This window comes from Empidonax traillii, unplaced genomic scaffold (assembly GCF_003031625.1).
Source record: "Empidonax traillii isolate 1590-97213 ecotype Southwest subspecies unplaced genomic scaffold, ASM303162v1 scaffold892:size253994, whole genome shotgun sequence".
NCBI lineage: Eukaryota > Metazoa > Chordata > Aves > Passeriformes > Tyrannidae > Empidonax > Empidonax traillii.
This window is the reverse complement of record NW_020956085.1, coordinates 15,766-32,869: the sequence shown is the minus strand read 5'-3', so window position 1 is coordinate 32,869 and position 17,104 is coordinate 15,766. Positions and strand designations below refer to the sequence as shown.

General features: G+C 41.6%; 1 protein-coding gene across 2 annotated transcripts; it reads right to left on the bottom strand.

Moving 5' to 3' along the window:
• Positions 1-145: 145 nt before the first annotated feature.
• APMAP (adipocyte plasma membrane associated protein) lies at positions 146-15,210 on the bottom strand. Of its 2 annotated transcripts, none has more exons than XM_027902620.1 (9): positions 15,050-15,210; positions 10,915-11,031; positions 9,323-9,438; positions 7,367-7,459; positions 4,742-4,858; positions 3,267-3,441; positions 2,686-2,820; positions 2,119-2,311; positions 146-991 (listed from the first exon to the last, which is right to left on the bottom strand). In XM_027902620.1, the coding sequence occupies exons 1-9, from the start codon at positions 15,139-15,141 to the stop codon at positions 782-784; spliced, it is 1,248 nt and encodes a 415-aa protein (XP_027758421.1). In that variant the 5' UTR covers positions 15,142-15,210; the 3' UTR covers positions 146-781. The 2 variants fall into 2 exon arrangements, with proteins under 2 accessions (XP_027758421.1, XP_027758422.1); XM_027902621.1 differs by lacking the exon at positions 146-991 and adding an exon at positions 1,304-1,761.
• Between the last annotated feature and the right edge of the window lie 1,894 nt (positions 15,211-17,104).

The following is a 17,104-nucleotide window of genomic DNA, read 5'->3' as shown; positions in this document are numbered from 1 at the left end:
GACTTACAGGACCTGATAAACATGGAAGAAATACTTCACATGACCCTTTTTAAACCTGCTGGAACTAGCTCTTAATAACATAGAAAATGCAACTTTCATTCATCATCTGATCACAATGCTATAAAGAAACACAGGAGTCCGCAGGTAACGATGAAATTTGATTCTGATTAACGGCTAATTGTACTGTCTAATGTTACTTACACAGGTTGGAATTGAAGAAACCCAACTGTATAACTAAATTTCTAGGCATATTGTTGATTTCTGGATGTTGCTGCCTCTACCACAGCACCATGGTATGACATCAGAATATATACTGTAATCCTAAACAGCAAGTTCTAAAACAGAAATAAACACATGCAAGCCATCATCTTCAATTCAAATAACACATAATTAAATTCCATACATCACAAATCCTTCCAGTGTAAGAAGACATACAGCTGCATTAAAGGCAACATGATGATGTCTGTTTAAGATGACTCCAAACAGGGCTGGGCATGGAAAAGCAGTTGAGGTTCTTTGCGGAACAAATAACTGAATGAAAATGCCCCACCATACTCCTCAGATATTAACAATTATGCACACCAACTCCAAAGCATGAGCAGTCAAACCAAGGAAGAGAACAGGTACAGCAAGCTGTATGTTTTCCTATGTCAACAGTGGTCCTGTATGTTAACAGACTGTCTTTCACTTTTTGTCCTTGGTCACAAACTGCCTCAAGCACTTGCTTCCTTTGTACCTCTGGAATATTACAGGACAGCGGGACTTCATCGTGGATGGACAGTTAAACATGCTGAAGATTAATTCTGCAAATATACGGAGACCGGAAGGAACCCAGGTAAAGGTATCCATTGTGTTCATGTGCCTCGCTAACATAAGCTACCATCACTCCATTGGGATCATGAAAGCTTCTTCTGTAGGCTCCTGTCTCAGTGAGTTCAACAACAAGGCTATATTTGGGCACAAAATTTGTCACGGTTTCCTGACTCAGCAGCTAAAAGAAAAAGAAAAAAAGAAAATTAACAAGATATTTTGTTCTCCGCGATTATATCTCAGCCATTTATACAGGCAAAGACCACTCCACACTCCTTGGAAGAAGCAGCTAAGAACATAAGCACACAATTTAAGTAAACACTATTACACAGGGTTAATGCATTAACAGTGAAAAAGCAACTTGAAAAGAAACAAAACAACCAGCAGAAGCTTACTCTACTCCAGACACAGGCTGAAAGGTTGCCCACGCAGGAGACATCAGCTTGTTCTGGTGCAGCTGATGCCAAGCAGCCATCATGCTCTGCTGCCCATAGCATCACCTTTTGTTAAGGCTCCTGCACTGCACCAGGAGAGACAGGGACAGTATAGAGCTTGTTTAGCTGAAATGGCGCTTCCATCCTGAACACTGCTTGTTGATTTTTATTTTTTCAAGGACAGAAGTATTTTTATGTCTTCGTGTTGTTCAAAAAGCACCATGTTGTTTCTTTAGCATCAGACAGCCCTTATTCTTGCTCATCCTCATTCTAAAGCAGGGTGTGACACAACAAAAGGCATATTGAATCACAACAAAATGTCACCCAACACCATCATAACATACACACTTGTCTCCCAGGATGCCTAGGGTAGTCATTAGAACAGGTCAAACCTCCCAAACACTCCTCAGACAGTAAGTAGTTTAGGCACTTCAGGTACAAAGGTGAAGTCTTCACATATCCAAATGTAGATCCAGTGCTGCTGCATGCCTAGAGTAGAGATAGTCCCTTTTCTTTCCTGAGATCAAGATGGAAGACAATTTAAGAGATGTTTACCTGCTACTCAGAGAAGCAAATCTTAGTTTTACAGAATTCAGGTTAGCTCAGCTAGTTAGAGCATGGTGCTAATAATGCCAAGGTCATGGCTTTGAGCCCCTTACAGGCCATTCACTTAAGAGTTGGACTGGATGATCCTTGTGGGTCCCTTCCAACTCAGAATATTTTGTTTTACTACCTATGAATATAAAGGACTGTTCTACCTGGGGACAGCAACAACAGTTTTAAGCGCAACATTTTTTTTTAAGTCTTCCCTGTGAAGAGGAAGAAACACAACAAATATTTAGCACTTCCATTCCTACACTTTAATTTTTTTTACCTTAAATATCATCTTTTTAATCCATGGTTTTTCAGCCAAGAAATCCAACAAAGAAAATCCAGGATTGTGCCGGACAGCTGACATAGCTACCCAATATCCTCCAGAGCTGCTTAACCTGATATTATCTGGAAGACCAGGCATGTTCTCAACAAACATATCTGCTCCACCTTTCATCAGCCCAGACACATAATACCTGAAAGTTATAGATAGTAGATTAGGACATCTTAACTCAAGCAGTCTAAATGATAAATAAAAGTCCCAAAATAATTCATTTCTAAAAACAGTATTTCTTTTTCATTATTTTGGTTCCAGGAAAACACAGCACAGCCACATTCTTCTCGCCAGAAGAAAAGTCAGTCCACTATGCGTAAGGAGCCCACAGTGGAAAGATTATGCATGCCAGATGTTTACAACAAAATAAAAAAATCAAGTATCGAGGAAGGTCACCTTCTCTGTCACTTATAACTAGGCATAAATAAAGTGTAGGGTTTCTTTTGTCATTCCACTCATTTATTTAAACAATCTCTAAACAGAGATTTGTAATAAATTCAGCTAAGTCATACTCACCTCCTGATTCTAGCCATGGTTGTCTCCTGCACCAGGACAAAGTCTTCTGCAGGAGAGAGCTGCACACCATTGGGAAACCTCAGCCCCACCATTAAGACTTTCACTTCTTTTGTTACTGTGTCATATTCAAGGAGGCTAAAAAGAAAGCATTTTTGAGTGAAGATGAATATTATTAATTTCTGTTTCATTCTCCAGGCATTCGATCTTTTCACACATGCACTTCACTTAAGTTAAAAAGGCAGAATAGTCAGGAAGCATTTGTTTATGAATACAGAAGAAATAATAAGCCACTTGAGATTGGCAGCATTTGTGAAGGATTTGAGAGGAAGGTAATGCTAACACCTTCACTTTTAAAACAGATGTTCCCTGCAAGTCCTCTTGAAGGAAAAAGAAGAATCTCATTTATTTTGCTGCAGGTCTCATTAGCAACATCCACACATTCTCTCACGCCCTCCTGGGCAGTGCAGTGTTTGCACAGATCGTTTACAAGGGGAAAAAATTTGAAGACCAAGGAAGCAGTGAAGTCCATTCCTACAACTGAGCTCACAGTAAATTAAATGCCTCAGGGAAGAGATACTTGCCGCCCATCATCTGTGCCCTCCATAAGCAAGAACAAGTAGTCTCGTCTTTGCCATTTGCTACTGGAGTCAGTGAAGTAGATTTTCCTCCCATCCTGGGTCACTGTAAGATCATTTACAAATGACAACTTCTGACCTTCAATTACTTTTTGGGTTGACACAAGCATTTTCGTTTCACCTGGTTACAAAAGAAACAAAAAAAAAAGACTCACAAGAAACGCTTTTGTATGTCCTGCTCTAGAAATGAGTAAATACTAACATGAAATTTAGCTCACTTTTTTTCAATTCCTGCTTCTTTGTTAAACAATAAGGTTTTGGCCTGTAATGGAACAACTGAACATAAATGACCAGGAGAAAATACTCTCCAGAAAGACTGAAACAGTAGATGATGTTATCTGTTGATAAGTGCCAAAATTTTCACATTTTGAAGCTCATATGAAACAAAGTGCAAACTCAGGTCCCAACTTGCAGGCAAGCAGGGTGCAGCAAGGATGCATGCAAGCCAATCACTACTCCCTCTTTCCCCATAAACCTGTAGGAGTAATACTTTCTAGGCATTAAAACATCAACAGGTTCACTGAACTGCTCTGCCACATTATTATTATATGGCCACACAGGCCAATTATTAAGGTCAAATCTCTAAAACTCAACCAAAATCTAATGAAGTCATCTTCGGGCACAGGGTTTAGGTTTGTTTCTATGTTTGTTTTTGTCATGACTGAGCTATTACGACAGCTGTCTGCCACGCAGATGGGAGACCTTGGTCATACAGTCCCAGGGCAACACAGTCTGAATCCTGCTATTACACGTCACCCAGCATTTGGCCAGCCTTCCTTTCCCCACCTGAAGTCAACGTGCAGAGGTAAACTGACAGAAAAATCAACCCTACACAAAACCAGCTATCACTTTCTGACAGCACAGCTCCGAAAGAGCTCCCTGAGATCTGCCTCAGGGACACAAAGAAAGGCACAGTGCAACAGTGCCTTTCTCAGCAGGAACAAGCCACGTGATCTTCAGTTGCACCAAAATACATCTTTCTTCACTTTGTGTAGATTTGGGTTACAGAGAAGTCACAAGCTTTTCACTACCACAGCAAGATCAAGACAGAAACAGAAGTACAGCAAAAAGAACAAAAAGTTTATGTAACAACAATCTTTTCTCTTTCCTTTTATGGAAACTGAAACAGCTACACAGAGCTTTATTCATGAGTTCTGAGGTAACAATTTTGACAACCAAAAATATGTAACACCAGAAGATAAGTCACTAGTAACTCTGACCCAGACAGACAGATACAGAGAGGAAGTGACTGCTACAGGAAAATAAGTATCAAGTTCTTGCACGACTCATTTCATTCAGAAAGCTCCAAATCACTTTACAAAGAAGACAGGCATTGTTTCCTGGCCTGCAGTGTCTGGTAAAACTGCAAATGAAGCCCAGATTTGTCAGTGGAAGGGAACTTCTGAGCAGAAAAGTCATACCTGTATCAGGATCAACTTCATAGAGTCCATAATAAGCATCAGCCACAAAAAGAGTGTTATTTGGCCCAACTCTGATGCCTAGTGGTCTTCCACATGTTGGCTCATCTTCGCGGGTTCCTTAGGAAACAGTTTTAAAATGGTTTTCCAAATAGAAATAAATAGAAGGCAATCAGGCTACCTACATACGTGTATTGGATCTGTATAAGATGGAGTTCCTTTTCCCCACAGTAGCCCTCACAGTACTATGCTTTGCTTTGGCAGCTAGAAAGGTGTCCATAACAGACCAGTGTTTTGGCTACTGCTGAGCAGTGCTGGCACAGCATTAACGCTCTCTCCAACATTCCCCTCTCCAGTAGGCTGAGACTGGGCAAGGTCTTGGGAGGGAACACAACCAGCACAGCTGACCCAAACTGACCAAAGGGATATTCCACACCATATGGTATTAGATCAAATAAAAAAGCTAAGAGAAAGGAATAGGAAGGGGAGGCATTCATTATTTACAACATTTGTCTTCCAAAGCAATCTACATGTGCCGAAGCCCTGCTTCCCACGAAGCAGTCAGACATCATTTGCTGATGGGAAGTAGAGAATAAAACATTTGAGGGTTTTGAGGGGTTTTTTTCCCCTTGCTTGCACATGTGACCTTTGCTTTTGTTTCAGTAAACTTTCAACCTAGGAGGTTTTTTTCTTTTCTATCTTACTTTCTTTCCCCATCCTGCTAAGAAGGGGAATGATAGAGCAGCTCAGTGGGCACTTGGGTCAACTTGTAGCTTAAAAATCCCTATGGCATGCATATGGCACATACATTCATTAAAGAAAAGATTCCTACTTTTCTAGGTGTGAGTGAAACAGATTTCCCCATGCCATGTTTTCACCAGTCTATAATCTGCCACCATATAATCTGCCAGGCTAGTAACTAGCTAACAGCAGCCTCAAATAGGGCTAAATATCAGAAAACTGAATTTAATGAAATGCTTATTCTCAGAAAGAATCCGTTTTACTGTAGGTTTGTGGAGTTAGGGTTTTTTAATTGAAAATTAATTTAACTAAAAAAACCTTTCTTTTCTGGAAAGGTCCAACATTGTCATGAAATAGCTGCTTTCTCAAGACACAGACACTGAATACTTCTACAGGAAGAGGAAGGGCAATACTGTAAATCTGAAGAATTTAGACAAATTCAATGAGATACTTTAGTCCTGAAGAGCTAAAAAGTTCAGAACATCTATAGTTTTAAAAATTAGCTTGAGAAATTTCTGGAGAAGGCAGTCAGCTGCAGCATTTCCACTTCCCTCCTCAACTTAAGGAGCACAAAAGTCTAGGCTCCCCATTACCACTTTGGCCCTAAAGAAATAGAGCAGCGTAACTTTCACTCCTCTCTCATGCTGTATAAGTCCAATAGAAATGAGCAGGGGAAAAGCAATTCTTCACACCCATCCCGACCTATATTCTCACCTAAGCAGCAGCTGCAAATCCAGCTTCTTATTGCTGGCTGCCAGCACCAAGGCTGTCCTACCTGTCAGTCAGCCAAAGAGCACTTCCAAATCAGTCTAGAGTTTACTCAGGTGAACATCCACACAAAATTATATAGATAATATGATGAATGTGTCAATGAGAGCTAATAAGGACAGCAACAGTTCCTAACTTCTAACTGTCAACCAGCACAGACCTGCAGAACCTCAAGTAAGTTTCTACAACACTACTGCAAACAAAACTACCGACAGTCCCTGCAAACACCAGCCAGGCTTCTCAGACTGCTCAGGCACTACTGAGATGGTCAGCATTAACTTTCTCATAGAAACGGTTCTGTTAATAAACAAGTCACTACCAGTTTTTCCCAGCTCCAGAAATCTCATTAAATGAAGCAAATAAGTCATTCCGAAAGAAGTGTAGAATTCAACAAGAAATAACTCTGATTTAGCAGTGAGAAAACAAAAACATCATGACCCAAGCAAGTGCAGCCACTATTCCCCACTGTACTTCTAAACAGAGGAAGGGAAATAGGTACAACAAAATGCAAGGTAAAATTCTGAAAATAAGCTGATCTTTCCCACTCACACATTATCTCAGAGTTCATTCACTCACACTTGTTTAGGACTCCTCAGTTTTTATGGGGTGGCCCTTCACCTCAGAATCATGCTAACTTCAGCTTCCACAAATATTAGGCCAGGTTGCTGCCCATTTTTTAATTGAGATAGATGTTTTTTCTAGATGGACTAAGAGGAAAAGGAATGTCGTTTGTGATGCACTTCAACCTCGTCTTCCTCCTGATGTTAAGATGCAGGATCTTCTACCAACAAGTCCTCCATGTCACAGCCTTACAAGAGTGCAGGCTTTGTAGTCATGACACAAAAATCCCTGCATTACTAAATTTTACTGCTGGAAACTCTGTGCTTTGTTGTCTAAGAGTACCCATTCCAATTCTTTTGGTCCTCTGTTTTGTCTTCCTTCCAATGCACATATCTCCACTCATACTTCATTCATACAAATATATTAATATTTCTATTATAAATTTCTATACAGGAAGATAAGCACTTGCATGAGCAATCCAGACTGAACACAGTTTAATCAACACATACCCTTGACCCAGACATTTTCAGATACGTATGTTCAGGAGCTGTCACTCACCACAAGGACCATGGCCAATTCTGGATATTGTTTGTATTTCCCCATCTTCAATTTTGATAATCTTCCCATCAGCTGTCCCAGTAAATAGCACATCTGCAAAAACAACTGGTGTGTTCAGTTTGATCACAAAACCACAGTGGCAAACATCCTTCTACATGATGCTTCTACTAGCATGAAGTAGAATTCATGTCTAAAATAACAGGGAAGTGACAGACTTCTTGAGTCATAGCAAAAGAAAAAAAAAGGGAAAGGGAAAAATGAAGGCAAATAAGAGCATTTGGTTAGATTTCTTCCAACTCAAGAAGAAGAGGAGAGAGTTCAACCGTAGGAGTTACGTGTATAGGATATGAAGCTTTTTACCCACAAGTGGTCCAAGTTCTTAGTTAAAGGTGGACATAACTTAATGGTCAGTCATTGGACTGATCCCTCTTGGGTAAATTTCTACTTCATCACAAAATGTGGTCAGACACTGCACTCATCACTCTTCAATGAGAGACTGACCAGATAAAACCTGTCTTTCGGATACAGTCCACATTGGCTGCTGGACACCTGCCAATGCTCATACTGTATGAGTTCTGAAGATGAATTACAAAAAATATGGCAATTGAACAACCACACAAATCAAAAGCATTGCCAAATTACTGTATTCATGCCAAGCTGTGTGATAGCATAAGACATTAACTGAATACAAACAACACAAACTTTTCCATACAGCCAAACTAAATGAAACACCGTTAGACTAGTAGAGCACATTGTTTGAAGTTTTCCATCTCTAATTTAACTAATGTTTTAGGTTTGCTAATTACACTTTTAAAAGGGAATAAGAAGACTCCAACATTTATTCACAGAAAACTTATTCTCAGTCAGGTTGATTATTTCATCCATAGGTCATAGTCCCTTGCAGGAAGATTTCCTTAAAGAGTTTTCAATGAGATTAACAAAACCAGGCAATCAACAGCTTCAGGTAATCACTTTAGCACATTGTAAACAGAGACAAGTAAAAAAGTGTAATCTGAAGAAGAAATTTACAGTAGTTTCTTACTGGGAAAAATAATTTCTTAAAAATATTTTACTAATTTATTAGAAGATAAAGAAGAAGGAAAAAACATTATATGATTACGGAGCACCTCTTGTATTGAAGGGTCTTTCAGTAAAGGCCTTGCCACTCCCTTTCAGAGAAAAAGCAGTCAAGGACTTGTGTAAAGTGGAGTTTCTAGCCTTACCCCTCCTTCAGGAGGCACAGGAAATAACCCCTGCACAATGCTAGGTTCTGCTAAGAGGGTCACACCATTAGAAGTTTAGATAACTCATTAAGAAAGTGCTCAGAGGTGGCATGGGTTTGTGATTTGGGGAGAACACACATTCTGTGACAGAGAAGTACAGGATGGCACCTGTGTTGGTTAGATTTCTTGCAATGCAGAAGAAGAGGAAGGAATTAAGCTTTAAGAATCATGAATATGGAATATGAAGGAATTATGAATATGAGATATGATACTGTGCAACACCAATAAAATGTAAATATGCTATTTACAAATTTGAGGAATTTTCTGTCATAAAAGCAAATATGAACACCAAAAAACTCAGCTCCCTCAGTGGCAATGACCGTTAAAAGAGCAGGTAAATACTAATTCCCAGTTAAGAGCTAGTCAAATGAAAAATGGGACCACTTCCTCCAAACATAAGTAGCCCCTGACTACATTGTTAATGCTTTCAGTTGAGGACAGGGATTTTTAATCTGGCAACAATATTTACTTTATCCACATCAAACAGAAAAGCAGTACATAGCAGCCAGGTTTTGCTGCCCAACACAATTACTTTTACAAAAACCTGCACATCCAAAATAACTTACAGAGTTTGTTACTTAAGAGGTATACTGCTGAACAAACAGTTCAGCATTAAATTGATGGAACAACATTTAAAGACCCTTCTTTAAAAGCTTATTTTGTCAGTGCTTACCCCCAATATTGACAATGGACTCTGGTCCATACAGCTGGTTTTCCCATAACCGCTCAGCTTTTCGTAGCTTGGTGTTGGGTTCTAGTGCACCCGTCAGGAGGGGAGGCTCCTTCAAACTACGAAACAGAATACAGACCCCGTGATCCTTTGCACAAAACGCAAACATTCTTGAGCAACACATTGGATCGTTTTTTTCCTAGTTTGCCAACTCCTGCAACCCTGACCTATGCTTTACAGAAAGCACATTTCAAAAATAGCCACAGCTAACAAGCTGAAATATTGACTCTTGTTCATCAAGGATCACAATTTCCTGGTCCTGCTCATCAGAAAAGTTGCAGTTATGTGTTCCTAAGAAATCTATACATCTTCAAGTCCAACAGTTCACCTATCATACACAAAAGCAAAGGATTTCTGCATTGCCACAACACAAAAGAATAGCAGTTTTCTCACCTGATCTCACCTGAATGAGTTGTCTGTACCAAAATATTTTTCCTAAGTAGATATGTACAAATTCAAAGCCTGGTATGTTACAATACACTGAGATCTGACAATGTACAGCACTTTCATCACAGAAAAAATAACTTAATTACTAATTAGCAAGGGGGGGGAGGGGAGGGAAGTGTTCCAGTAGCTTGAGCACTAGGACACATATGCTTTCATACTATATTGAAATATATGTTCTTGTTTACAACTTGAATGCAGACCCTTAGAGAAGGACCAACTTGGGTATTGAACTCAAATATCAAAATGACAAAATCAGGTCCAATCTTGCAAGTCCTTTATATAAACAGTCAGGTTCAAGCCAACTAGGGTTCCAACAGAGAAGGGAAGCAGTAAGATGCCTACACGGCTCTAACTAAAATACCAGACTTCAAAACCAGCCTTAACTGAACTTGAATATGTTTCAGCCCCTTAGGTTCTTAAAAGCTCACACATAAGCCCCTCAGTCTCCATGAGTTAAGGATTTCAAGGTGTTCTTTCACAAGAGTATGCTAAAGATACCTAGGCCAAGTCTTGAAATAATTTTTCAATTTTTTTTCTTTTAATAACTCTTGATATGACCATAAGTAAATGTCTTCCACCCAGAGAATTTTAAAAAGATGAAGTCTGACTTCAAAATTTACCCATGTTCATAGATCCAGGACCTATTTGTCACCAACCGCATTGCAAATCTACTGCTCATATGGTGAAAATCATTACAATTTCTAAAGCTTCAGTGACTGAACAAAAAAAGTCAACTGAAACTACAAGAGTCAACAGTCCTTACTGAAACTGCAGTTCTTGTCTCACAGAAGGCAAGAGTTCACATGTGTAATCACAAGCTCCACTGACAGCTTGGACGGCAGAAAATTTTCCAGATTAATTATCAAAGACAGTAATTCAGCTCATTTGATGATCAGTAGTGACACACAACTACACAAATGGCTCAGAAACAGACTGGGTATGGATAATATTGCAATCACTCCCCAATTTCTTAATCCAATTAGACCCACTTTATGCTGTTAACTCCTGTTTGTTGAAACAAAACCACAGCACACATAGGAGAAGTTACACTTCAGGAACATTTATTTCAAAACAAAGTAACAGTTTACCTTATAGGCTGAGGATCTATAGGACAATCCAGTAGAACAGTTACCCCAAGCAGCGGCACAGCCAGAGACGCAGCCAAAGTCAAGAAGGTAACACGGAACACCTTGCTGCTGTAAGTACTACCAAACCAGACAAGAAATAGGATCAACGTGTTAAGCCGTTTACAGGTACAACAGTCCTCAAAAATTCTGTAGCAGCCTATTTTCTTCAGAAGAGGAAACAGAAACACCTTTGCCCAACCACCCATCCTGACTGTCAAGGTGCAATTTGAATACATTAGGATAAGAGAAAGGTCAGCATACTGGCATCAGATGAGGCAGAGCATTTTCATGTGCAGGTTTCATGCATTCTACAAGTAACAGCTGATTAAAAAGAACCAAACCAAAACAAAAACAACAACAAAAAAACAAAAACAAACGACCCCCATAACAAACAAACAAAAAGCAGCCAAAAACAAACAACAAGAAACAGGGTAAGTGAGGTTTTTTGGTTGGGGTTTTTTAAACTTGATCTTCAGTTTTAGCAATGGTTTCCATCCCAGCACAAAATTTAAATGAAAAATTCTACTAAAACAACAAATATAGAGGAAGTTAAATGAATGGTTGCTCAACTTAGTGAACACTGGTTTGGAACTCAAAGCCAAGCACACAAAATAAATTAAGTATCTTCTATTTACCCATCAAAGCACACAACAAAAATGCAAAGAGCATCTGCCATCTTGCCATTGTCTCAGGAGGCTATGGGGTACTAACTGCAGAAACATCTTGGGAATAACCATGTCCTTTTCTTGGGAATAACCATGAGCACCTTTCTGTGTGCAAATCATCCTCTCTTTTGTATACTTTTGTTATTAATATTGTTGCTGTTCATTTCTCATCCCACTGCTGTTTGTTTTCAGTAAATTGTTATCTCAATCCATCATTTCTGCCTTTGTCCCTCTCTCACCACAGGAAGGCAGGGGGAAGGTGAGCAGTTTATTTGGAGTTTAATTCCCAGCAGGTTTTAAACCACTACAGTTTTCAAAAAGTTCAGAGAAATCAATCAGGCATTCACAGAGGAAAGCACAGAGTCAAGTTCAACAGATTCTAGCCTTGAACTAGTAAAGCAGCTCTCATAATTTTAGCTGTTCTGAACAATTCACTGGCCCAATCAGCCAGTCTCCTGGCAGTATCAGTTAAATAAAGACAGCGCCCGATGGTTCTGCACTAATCCCTGAACCACTTCAATTGTTTTGTCCTTCATTAGCCAATTATCCAGACAGTTGGAAATATGAACTACTGCCCATAGCACAAATATCACAACTGGGGAGCTAACGACATGTTCTTATACTAGTGATATCAGCATCAAGGTAACCTTTGGCATTACTAGCTAGAATACCAAGGTCCAAACTAGGCATGGATGTAGTCAGTGTTTGCATGCACAATGTACAGAAATTCAGACATTCATAATTCATGACATCTTTTTCCTGATGGCAAACTGCTTTCAGCCCCTCTCTCCTGGCAGTAGATGTAGGCAGTTCAGATGAAGTCCTGCCCCGGTTTCCCCAGTCCTGCACACCACTCAGCGGGCTATCACAAGCCACCAAACCACCAGGCTATGACGAGGTGACTGCCACAAGGGAGCTGACAGCCTGCCATGACAGACAGTTGAGGCTGTTTCAAGAAGTGCTGTTAGCACTGATGCTGTTGGTGATCAAATTTTTCTCAGTGCCCCTACGATACTCACCACCTGAGCCTAATTCCTTTCCATCAGCATGTGCAAGTATTCCTGCTCTGGAATACATTAAAAAATAAATTTTAGTTCTTGCTCTCAAGACTGCAGCATTCCCATCCTGAACTTTAGCAGTGTTACAGCACTAAGCCTGTCCCCATCTGAGCTGGACCAGGCTGGGAAACTGTTTCAAATAAGCTTTTTTGCCTGCACTGACCTCTTCATATTTCTCAAGAGCCAGACTGCCCTTACAATCAACTGGAATGATTCAGCACTTCCTGCTTTAACAGTAGATGTCTCAAGGAAGAACAACCTCCCCCTCTCCCCTTGGATTTGGAATCCAAGAGCATGGGGTAAAGATACAAGGCAATCTCCAAGTTTACACAAAGACTTTGGTTGTTGACCTTGTCTTTCCACTGTCCTTCCAAAGACAAAGGCTCAACATTCTAGTAGTAAAAATACTGTCAGCAGAAACTTGAGCATCTTCGTGACACATGAGAACAGCTCACACAAAAGGAAGCAGATAAAGACAAATCTTTAAAGATTCTAATCTCTAAAGACGGTCAACTTAATTGGGAACTCATCTACCACAGCTTTTAAAGCTCCTGAAGGTATGATTTCAGTAAAAGTCATATTTCTCATCCTCATTCAAATTTGCAAGGAACTAACAATAAAGGAAAAAGTCAGGAAGAATAAGGTGACAAGCAAACTCACACTTCAAGCCTGGAAATTGCAAGGCCTAGTTTAGACACTGCTGAAACCACAAGAATTCAAGTAAAACCCAAAAACTTAAAAAAAAATAGTCAGCTGCTCAGAATCCATACCAAAGTACACTATACAGAATAATGACAACTGTAAGTTACTGGAAAGAATCACTGAAGTAAAGGTTCACCAACAGTGATAAGCAAAACAGAAATCCTTTGTTAATTATGTCCTGATAATTATTCCTACGTGGCCTGCAGCCACAAATCTCAATAAGGCAATTTACCAGGACTCCAGCTATAATAACAGCAATTTAGTTGTCACTACGAACTAAAAAGAGAAGCCATTAAACCAGCTCTTGAAGACAAACAGTAGGCTAGCAAGACAATACCATGGGTCATCCTAGCCAGGAGCCCAGGCTGCCTCATCCTCTTGGCAGAAGAACTGCTGGGCTGGAGGGAAAAGCAAGAGTTTCTGCCATGGCTTCCAGACAGAAAAAGGGCAGGCCCTCCAATTTCCTCCACTGTTTTCATGCAGAACATGAGAACTGTGAATATTCTGGATCACTGATGGAGCCCTAGAAATTCAACTGATTTGAGCAGTTACCAGAAGAGGGTGAAGCCAGGAGGAGCAGTCCCAAGCTCAGAGATGCTTATGTTCTTCTTCAAAAAAATGGGCTATATGTGCAAGCCATCAGACGGTCTTTCATTCTGATGACTCTGAAGGGCAGATATAAGAATCTGCAAGTACTCAAATAAGCAGAGACATAAAAGATGGTGAACAAAAGTATTAAAAGTCATCAACTACCTTAATCAATGAAAGGCAAAACAAACACTACCGGTCTCTTATGGCAGCTTTATTACCTTTATTTACAGTTAAGCTATTTTATTTATAAAATTCCTAAACAATTTTATTGTTTTTTTATTTTGTTGACTAAAAATTCCTAAAGAAGACGGTAAATTGAATCTCTTTTAACTTAGCCACAAACAAAGAGATTGTTTATAACGCTATTCTGTCTCAGACACTTGTAGAATTGCCGTTAAACTACTGCCAAGATATAAACAGTTATACAAGACTAATCACACACACAATAAACCTGTGGAAGTCACAGTGGGATAACTGTTATCTCTTCACTACGAGTGAACAGTACTATAAGTACTGTTTATCACCTCAAATGATAAGCAGTACTTAAACAGATCTATATTTTAAAAATTAAAAAAAAAAATTTTAAAAGACCAAGAAAACAGCCACAAATTAAAACTTTTCTTTCTTTTTTTTTTCTTTTAATTATTATTTAATTAAAAACTCTTCCTGCAGCTCGGTATAAAGCAGGTAGGCAGGCGCTGTCCCAAACCCTCCCCACCGTCAGCCACCTCGAGGAGAAGCAGGAGCAGCGGGAAGAGCCGAGGTGCTGGCGGTACCCGCAAGCTGACACGGCAGGTACCCGGCACCAACCGAGCCTCCAGCCGAGCAAGGAAACGCGGCCTCAATCCGCACAGACAGATGCGGGGCAGCCAGCCAGACCCTTCCAGCTCCTCCCTGCGCACTCTGACCCAGACCTGCTGCTCCCTCGCCGGGCCGCACGGGGCGGGCAGAGCCCGTCTGCTCCCGACACACCAACCCAGGCAGGTACTCCTCGGGCCGGGCCCAACCGCGGCCCCACAGCCGCAGCGTTACGGCAGGCCCTCCGCCCGCCTGGCCGGGCGGCACCGCGCACGGACACACCTGCCCTCCTTGGCCTCCTGCGCGGGGCTGTCGTCGGTGATGACCTGCGGGCGGGGCAGCCGCCGCTGCCGCAGCCCCTCCGCCTCATTCATCCCGGCGCTGCCGCCGCCGCCGCCGCCGCCAAGCACCGGAACCGCAGCCCCGCCCCCGCCGCATCGCCACGCCCCCCGCGGCTCCGGGCCACGCCCCCGCGGCTCCAAGTCACGCCCCCGATGCTCTAGGCACGCCCCAAAACAACAGGTCACGCCCATAAACCCCAGGCCACGCCCCACAAGCCCTTGGACCCCTGTACTGGTTTTAAAAAGCGCAGGGGGGAAAGTTAAGACTGCTCGAGCCACACCCTTACGATAGTGAAGGGGGAAAACCAAAGAAAACAAGACTGTAACAAGTTAAAAATATGAGAGTCACAATTTTACTGAGGTGAAATTACCAATAACAATAATACAGAGAAAAATCATCAACCCACCAATAAGAACCAATAAAGGCAAAATGTTGCCTGGCCCCTCACCCCCAGGGCAAAACCATACTAAAAATGGTACCCATTCCCTTGCTGTGCACCACACGGCCTGGGAGAACAAAGAAAGTAATGTGGTAACTGTAAGAAATAAATAAGGCAGTTTCATTACAAGCAGGAGTTTCCATAGTTGACTCATGTCAAGATGCCTGGAAGTTGTTTTGTTTGGGAAGCTGGAGAATCATTTGATGGTCAGTGACTGATGAGCTGCTTACAGTTACTTACTACAGCTACTTATGCCTGCTTGCAGCTATGCTTGAAGTTGTTTGTTGCTGCTTACAGGTCTGATTACAGTTACTTGTTGCTGCTTACAGTTACCTACAGTTACAGTGTGAAGGCAGCCAAAAGCATGTAAGGCAGGAAGACCAGTCTGGGATCACTGCCAAGGGACCATGCGGCCAGGACAGGGAAACAGTATGATAGGTCAGGAAAGACTGACGGAAAAAAGAGCGAGCTGGCCCTAAGAGACCCATTCGAATCCAAGAAGAGGCCTATATCACCTTTTAGGGAAGAGAAGGAACGGGGCTCACCCTGGGAGAAGTGAGTGGTTATGTAAATCAAGAAACCTTAAAAGGACTCGTCCCTCCCATTCTCGGTGTGCTTGGACTTGGTGGTCTCCCAGTGCCAAGAGGACACACAGTCCCAACACCCTCTCCTACCTGTGCAGCAGCAAAAATAGCAAAACTTCCATTTCCAGCTGCGGGGCTGAAAGAGGCAGTCCACCAAACATGACACAGAGGGTCTAAAACACACCGTTTGGTCACCCCACATAGTGCTAAACTCCACCTCCTATCCTTTTAACTAGGGCAACCTTTCTTCCCTGCAAGGCCCATTACTTTGGGAATCTTCCAAGAAGGTCTCTGAAGAGAATAAGTTTGTTCTGCTGAAGTCCATGGTTGTGATCTTCCTTGCTGCCCTGCTTCCTTCTCACTCGGTGCTGAATTCAACAATCTCATGGTCACTGTAGCCAAGGCTGCTCCCGGCCTTCGCATCTCTTTGGTCTGGTCTTCCTGGTTTCTTTCCTAAACAGCTTCATGACAACATTCCGGTCATGAGACCTGTCCCATTATGTCTCTCCAACTGTAAGACCAAAGCTCTGAGACCTGCACAGGGAGCTCCAGTTCCTCCTGCTCATTCCCCATACTGCAGGCACCTTATTGAAGGACTGGAGTGTAGGGGTGCAAGGGGATGCCCCATAGTCATATCTTTGGCTTTCTGGAGGTATTCCCACTTAAGCCTTATTCTTTTGGATGGGTGATCACTATAACTTCCCCATTCCCCCACCTTTCCCAGCTTAAAGTTCACCTTACCAGGATGGCCATTCCTTTGGCAAAGACTTAATGTGTGCCTAATGGACTGGAATGGCCCCTAATTCTGCCTCCCATTGCTGTGGGTAGTTACACTCCTACAGACTCTGCAAGGTGGCTTGGGACCTGGGAGACCTAAGTGAGGGGAAGAAGGAGGGGAGAATGAAACAGAGGGTAAGAAAGAAAGGGAGGCAAGGGAAAATTGGGAAATAACAGGGAAGAAAAAAGTGAGGG

Coding starts and splice junctions, on each gene's coding strand:
- APMAP (XM_027902620.1), bottom strand. CDS start 15,141: ATGAATGAGGCGGAGGGGCTGCGGCAGCGGCGGCTGCCCCGCCCGCAG. Junction 9,439..10,914: donor ATAGATCCTCAGCCTATAAG/GTAAACTGTTAC, acceptor TCTGTTTCGTAG/TTTGAAGGAGCCTCCCCTCC. Junction 7,460..9,322: donor GTCCATTGTCAATATTGGGG/GTAAGCACTGAC, acceptor TTGTTTTTGCAG/ATGTGCTATTTACTGGGACA.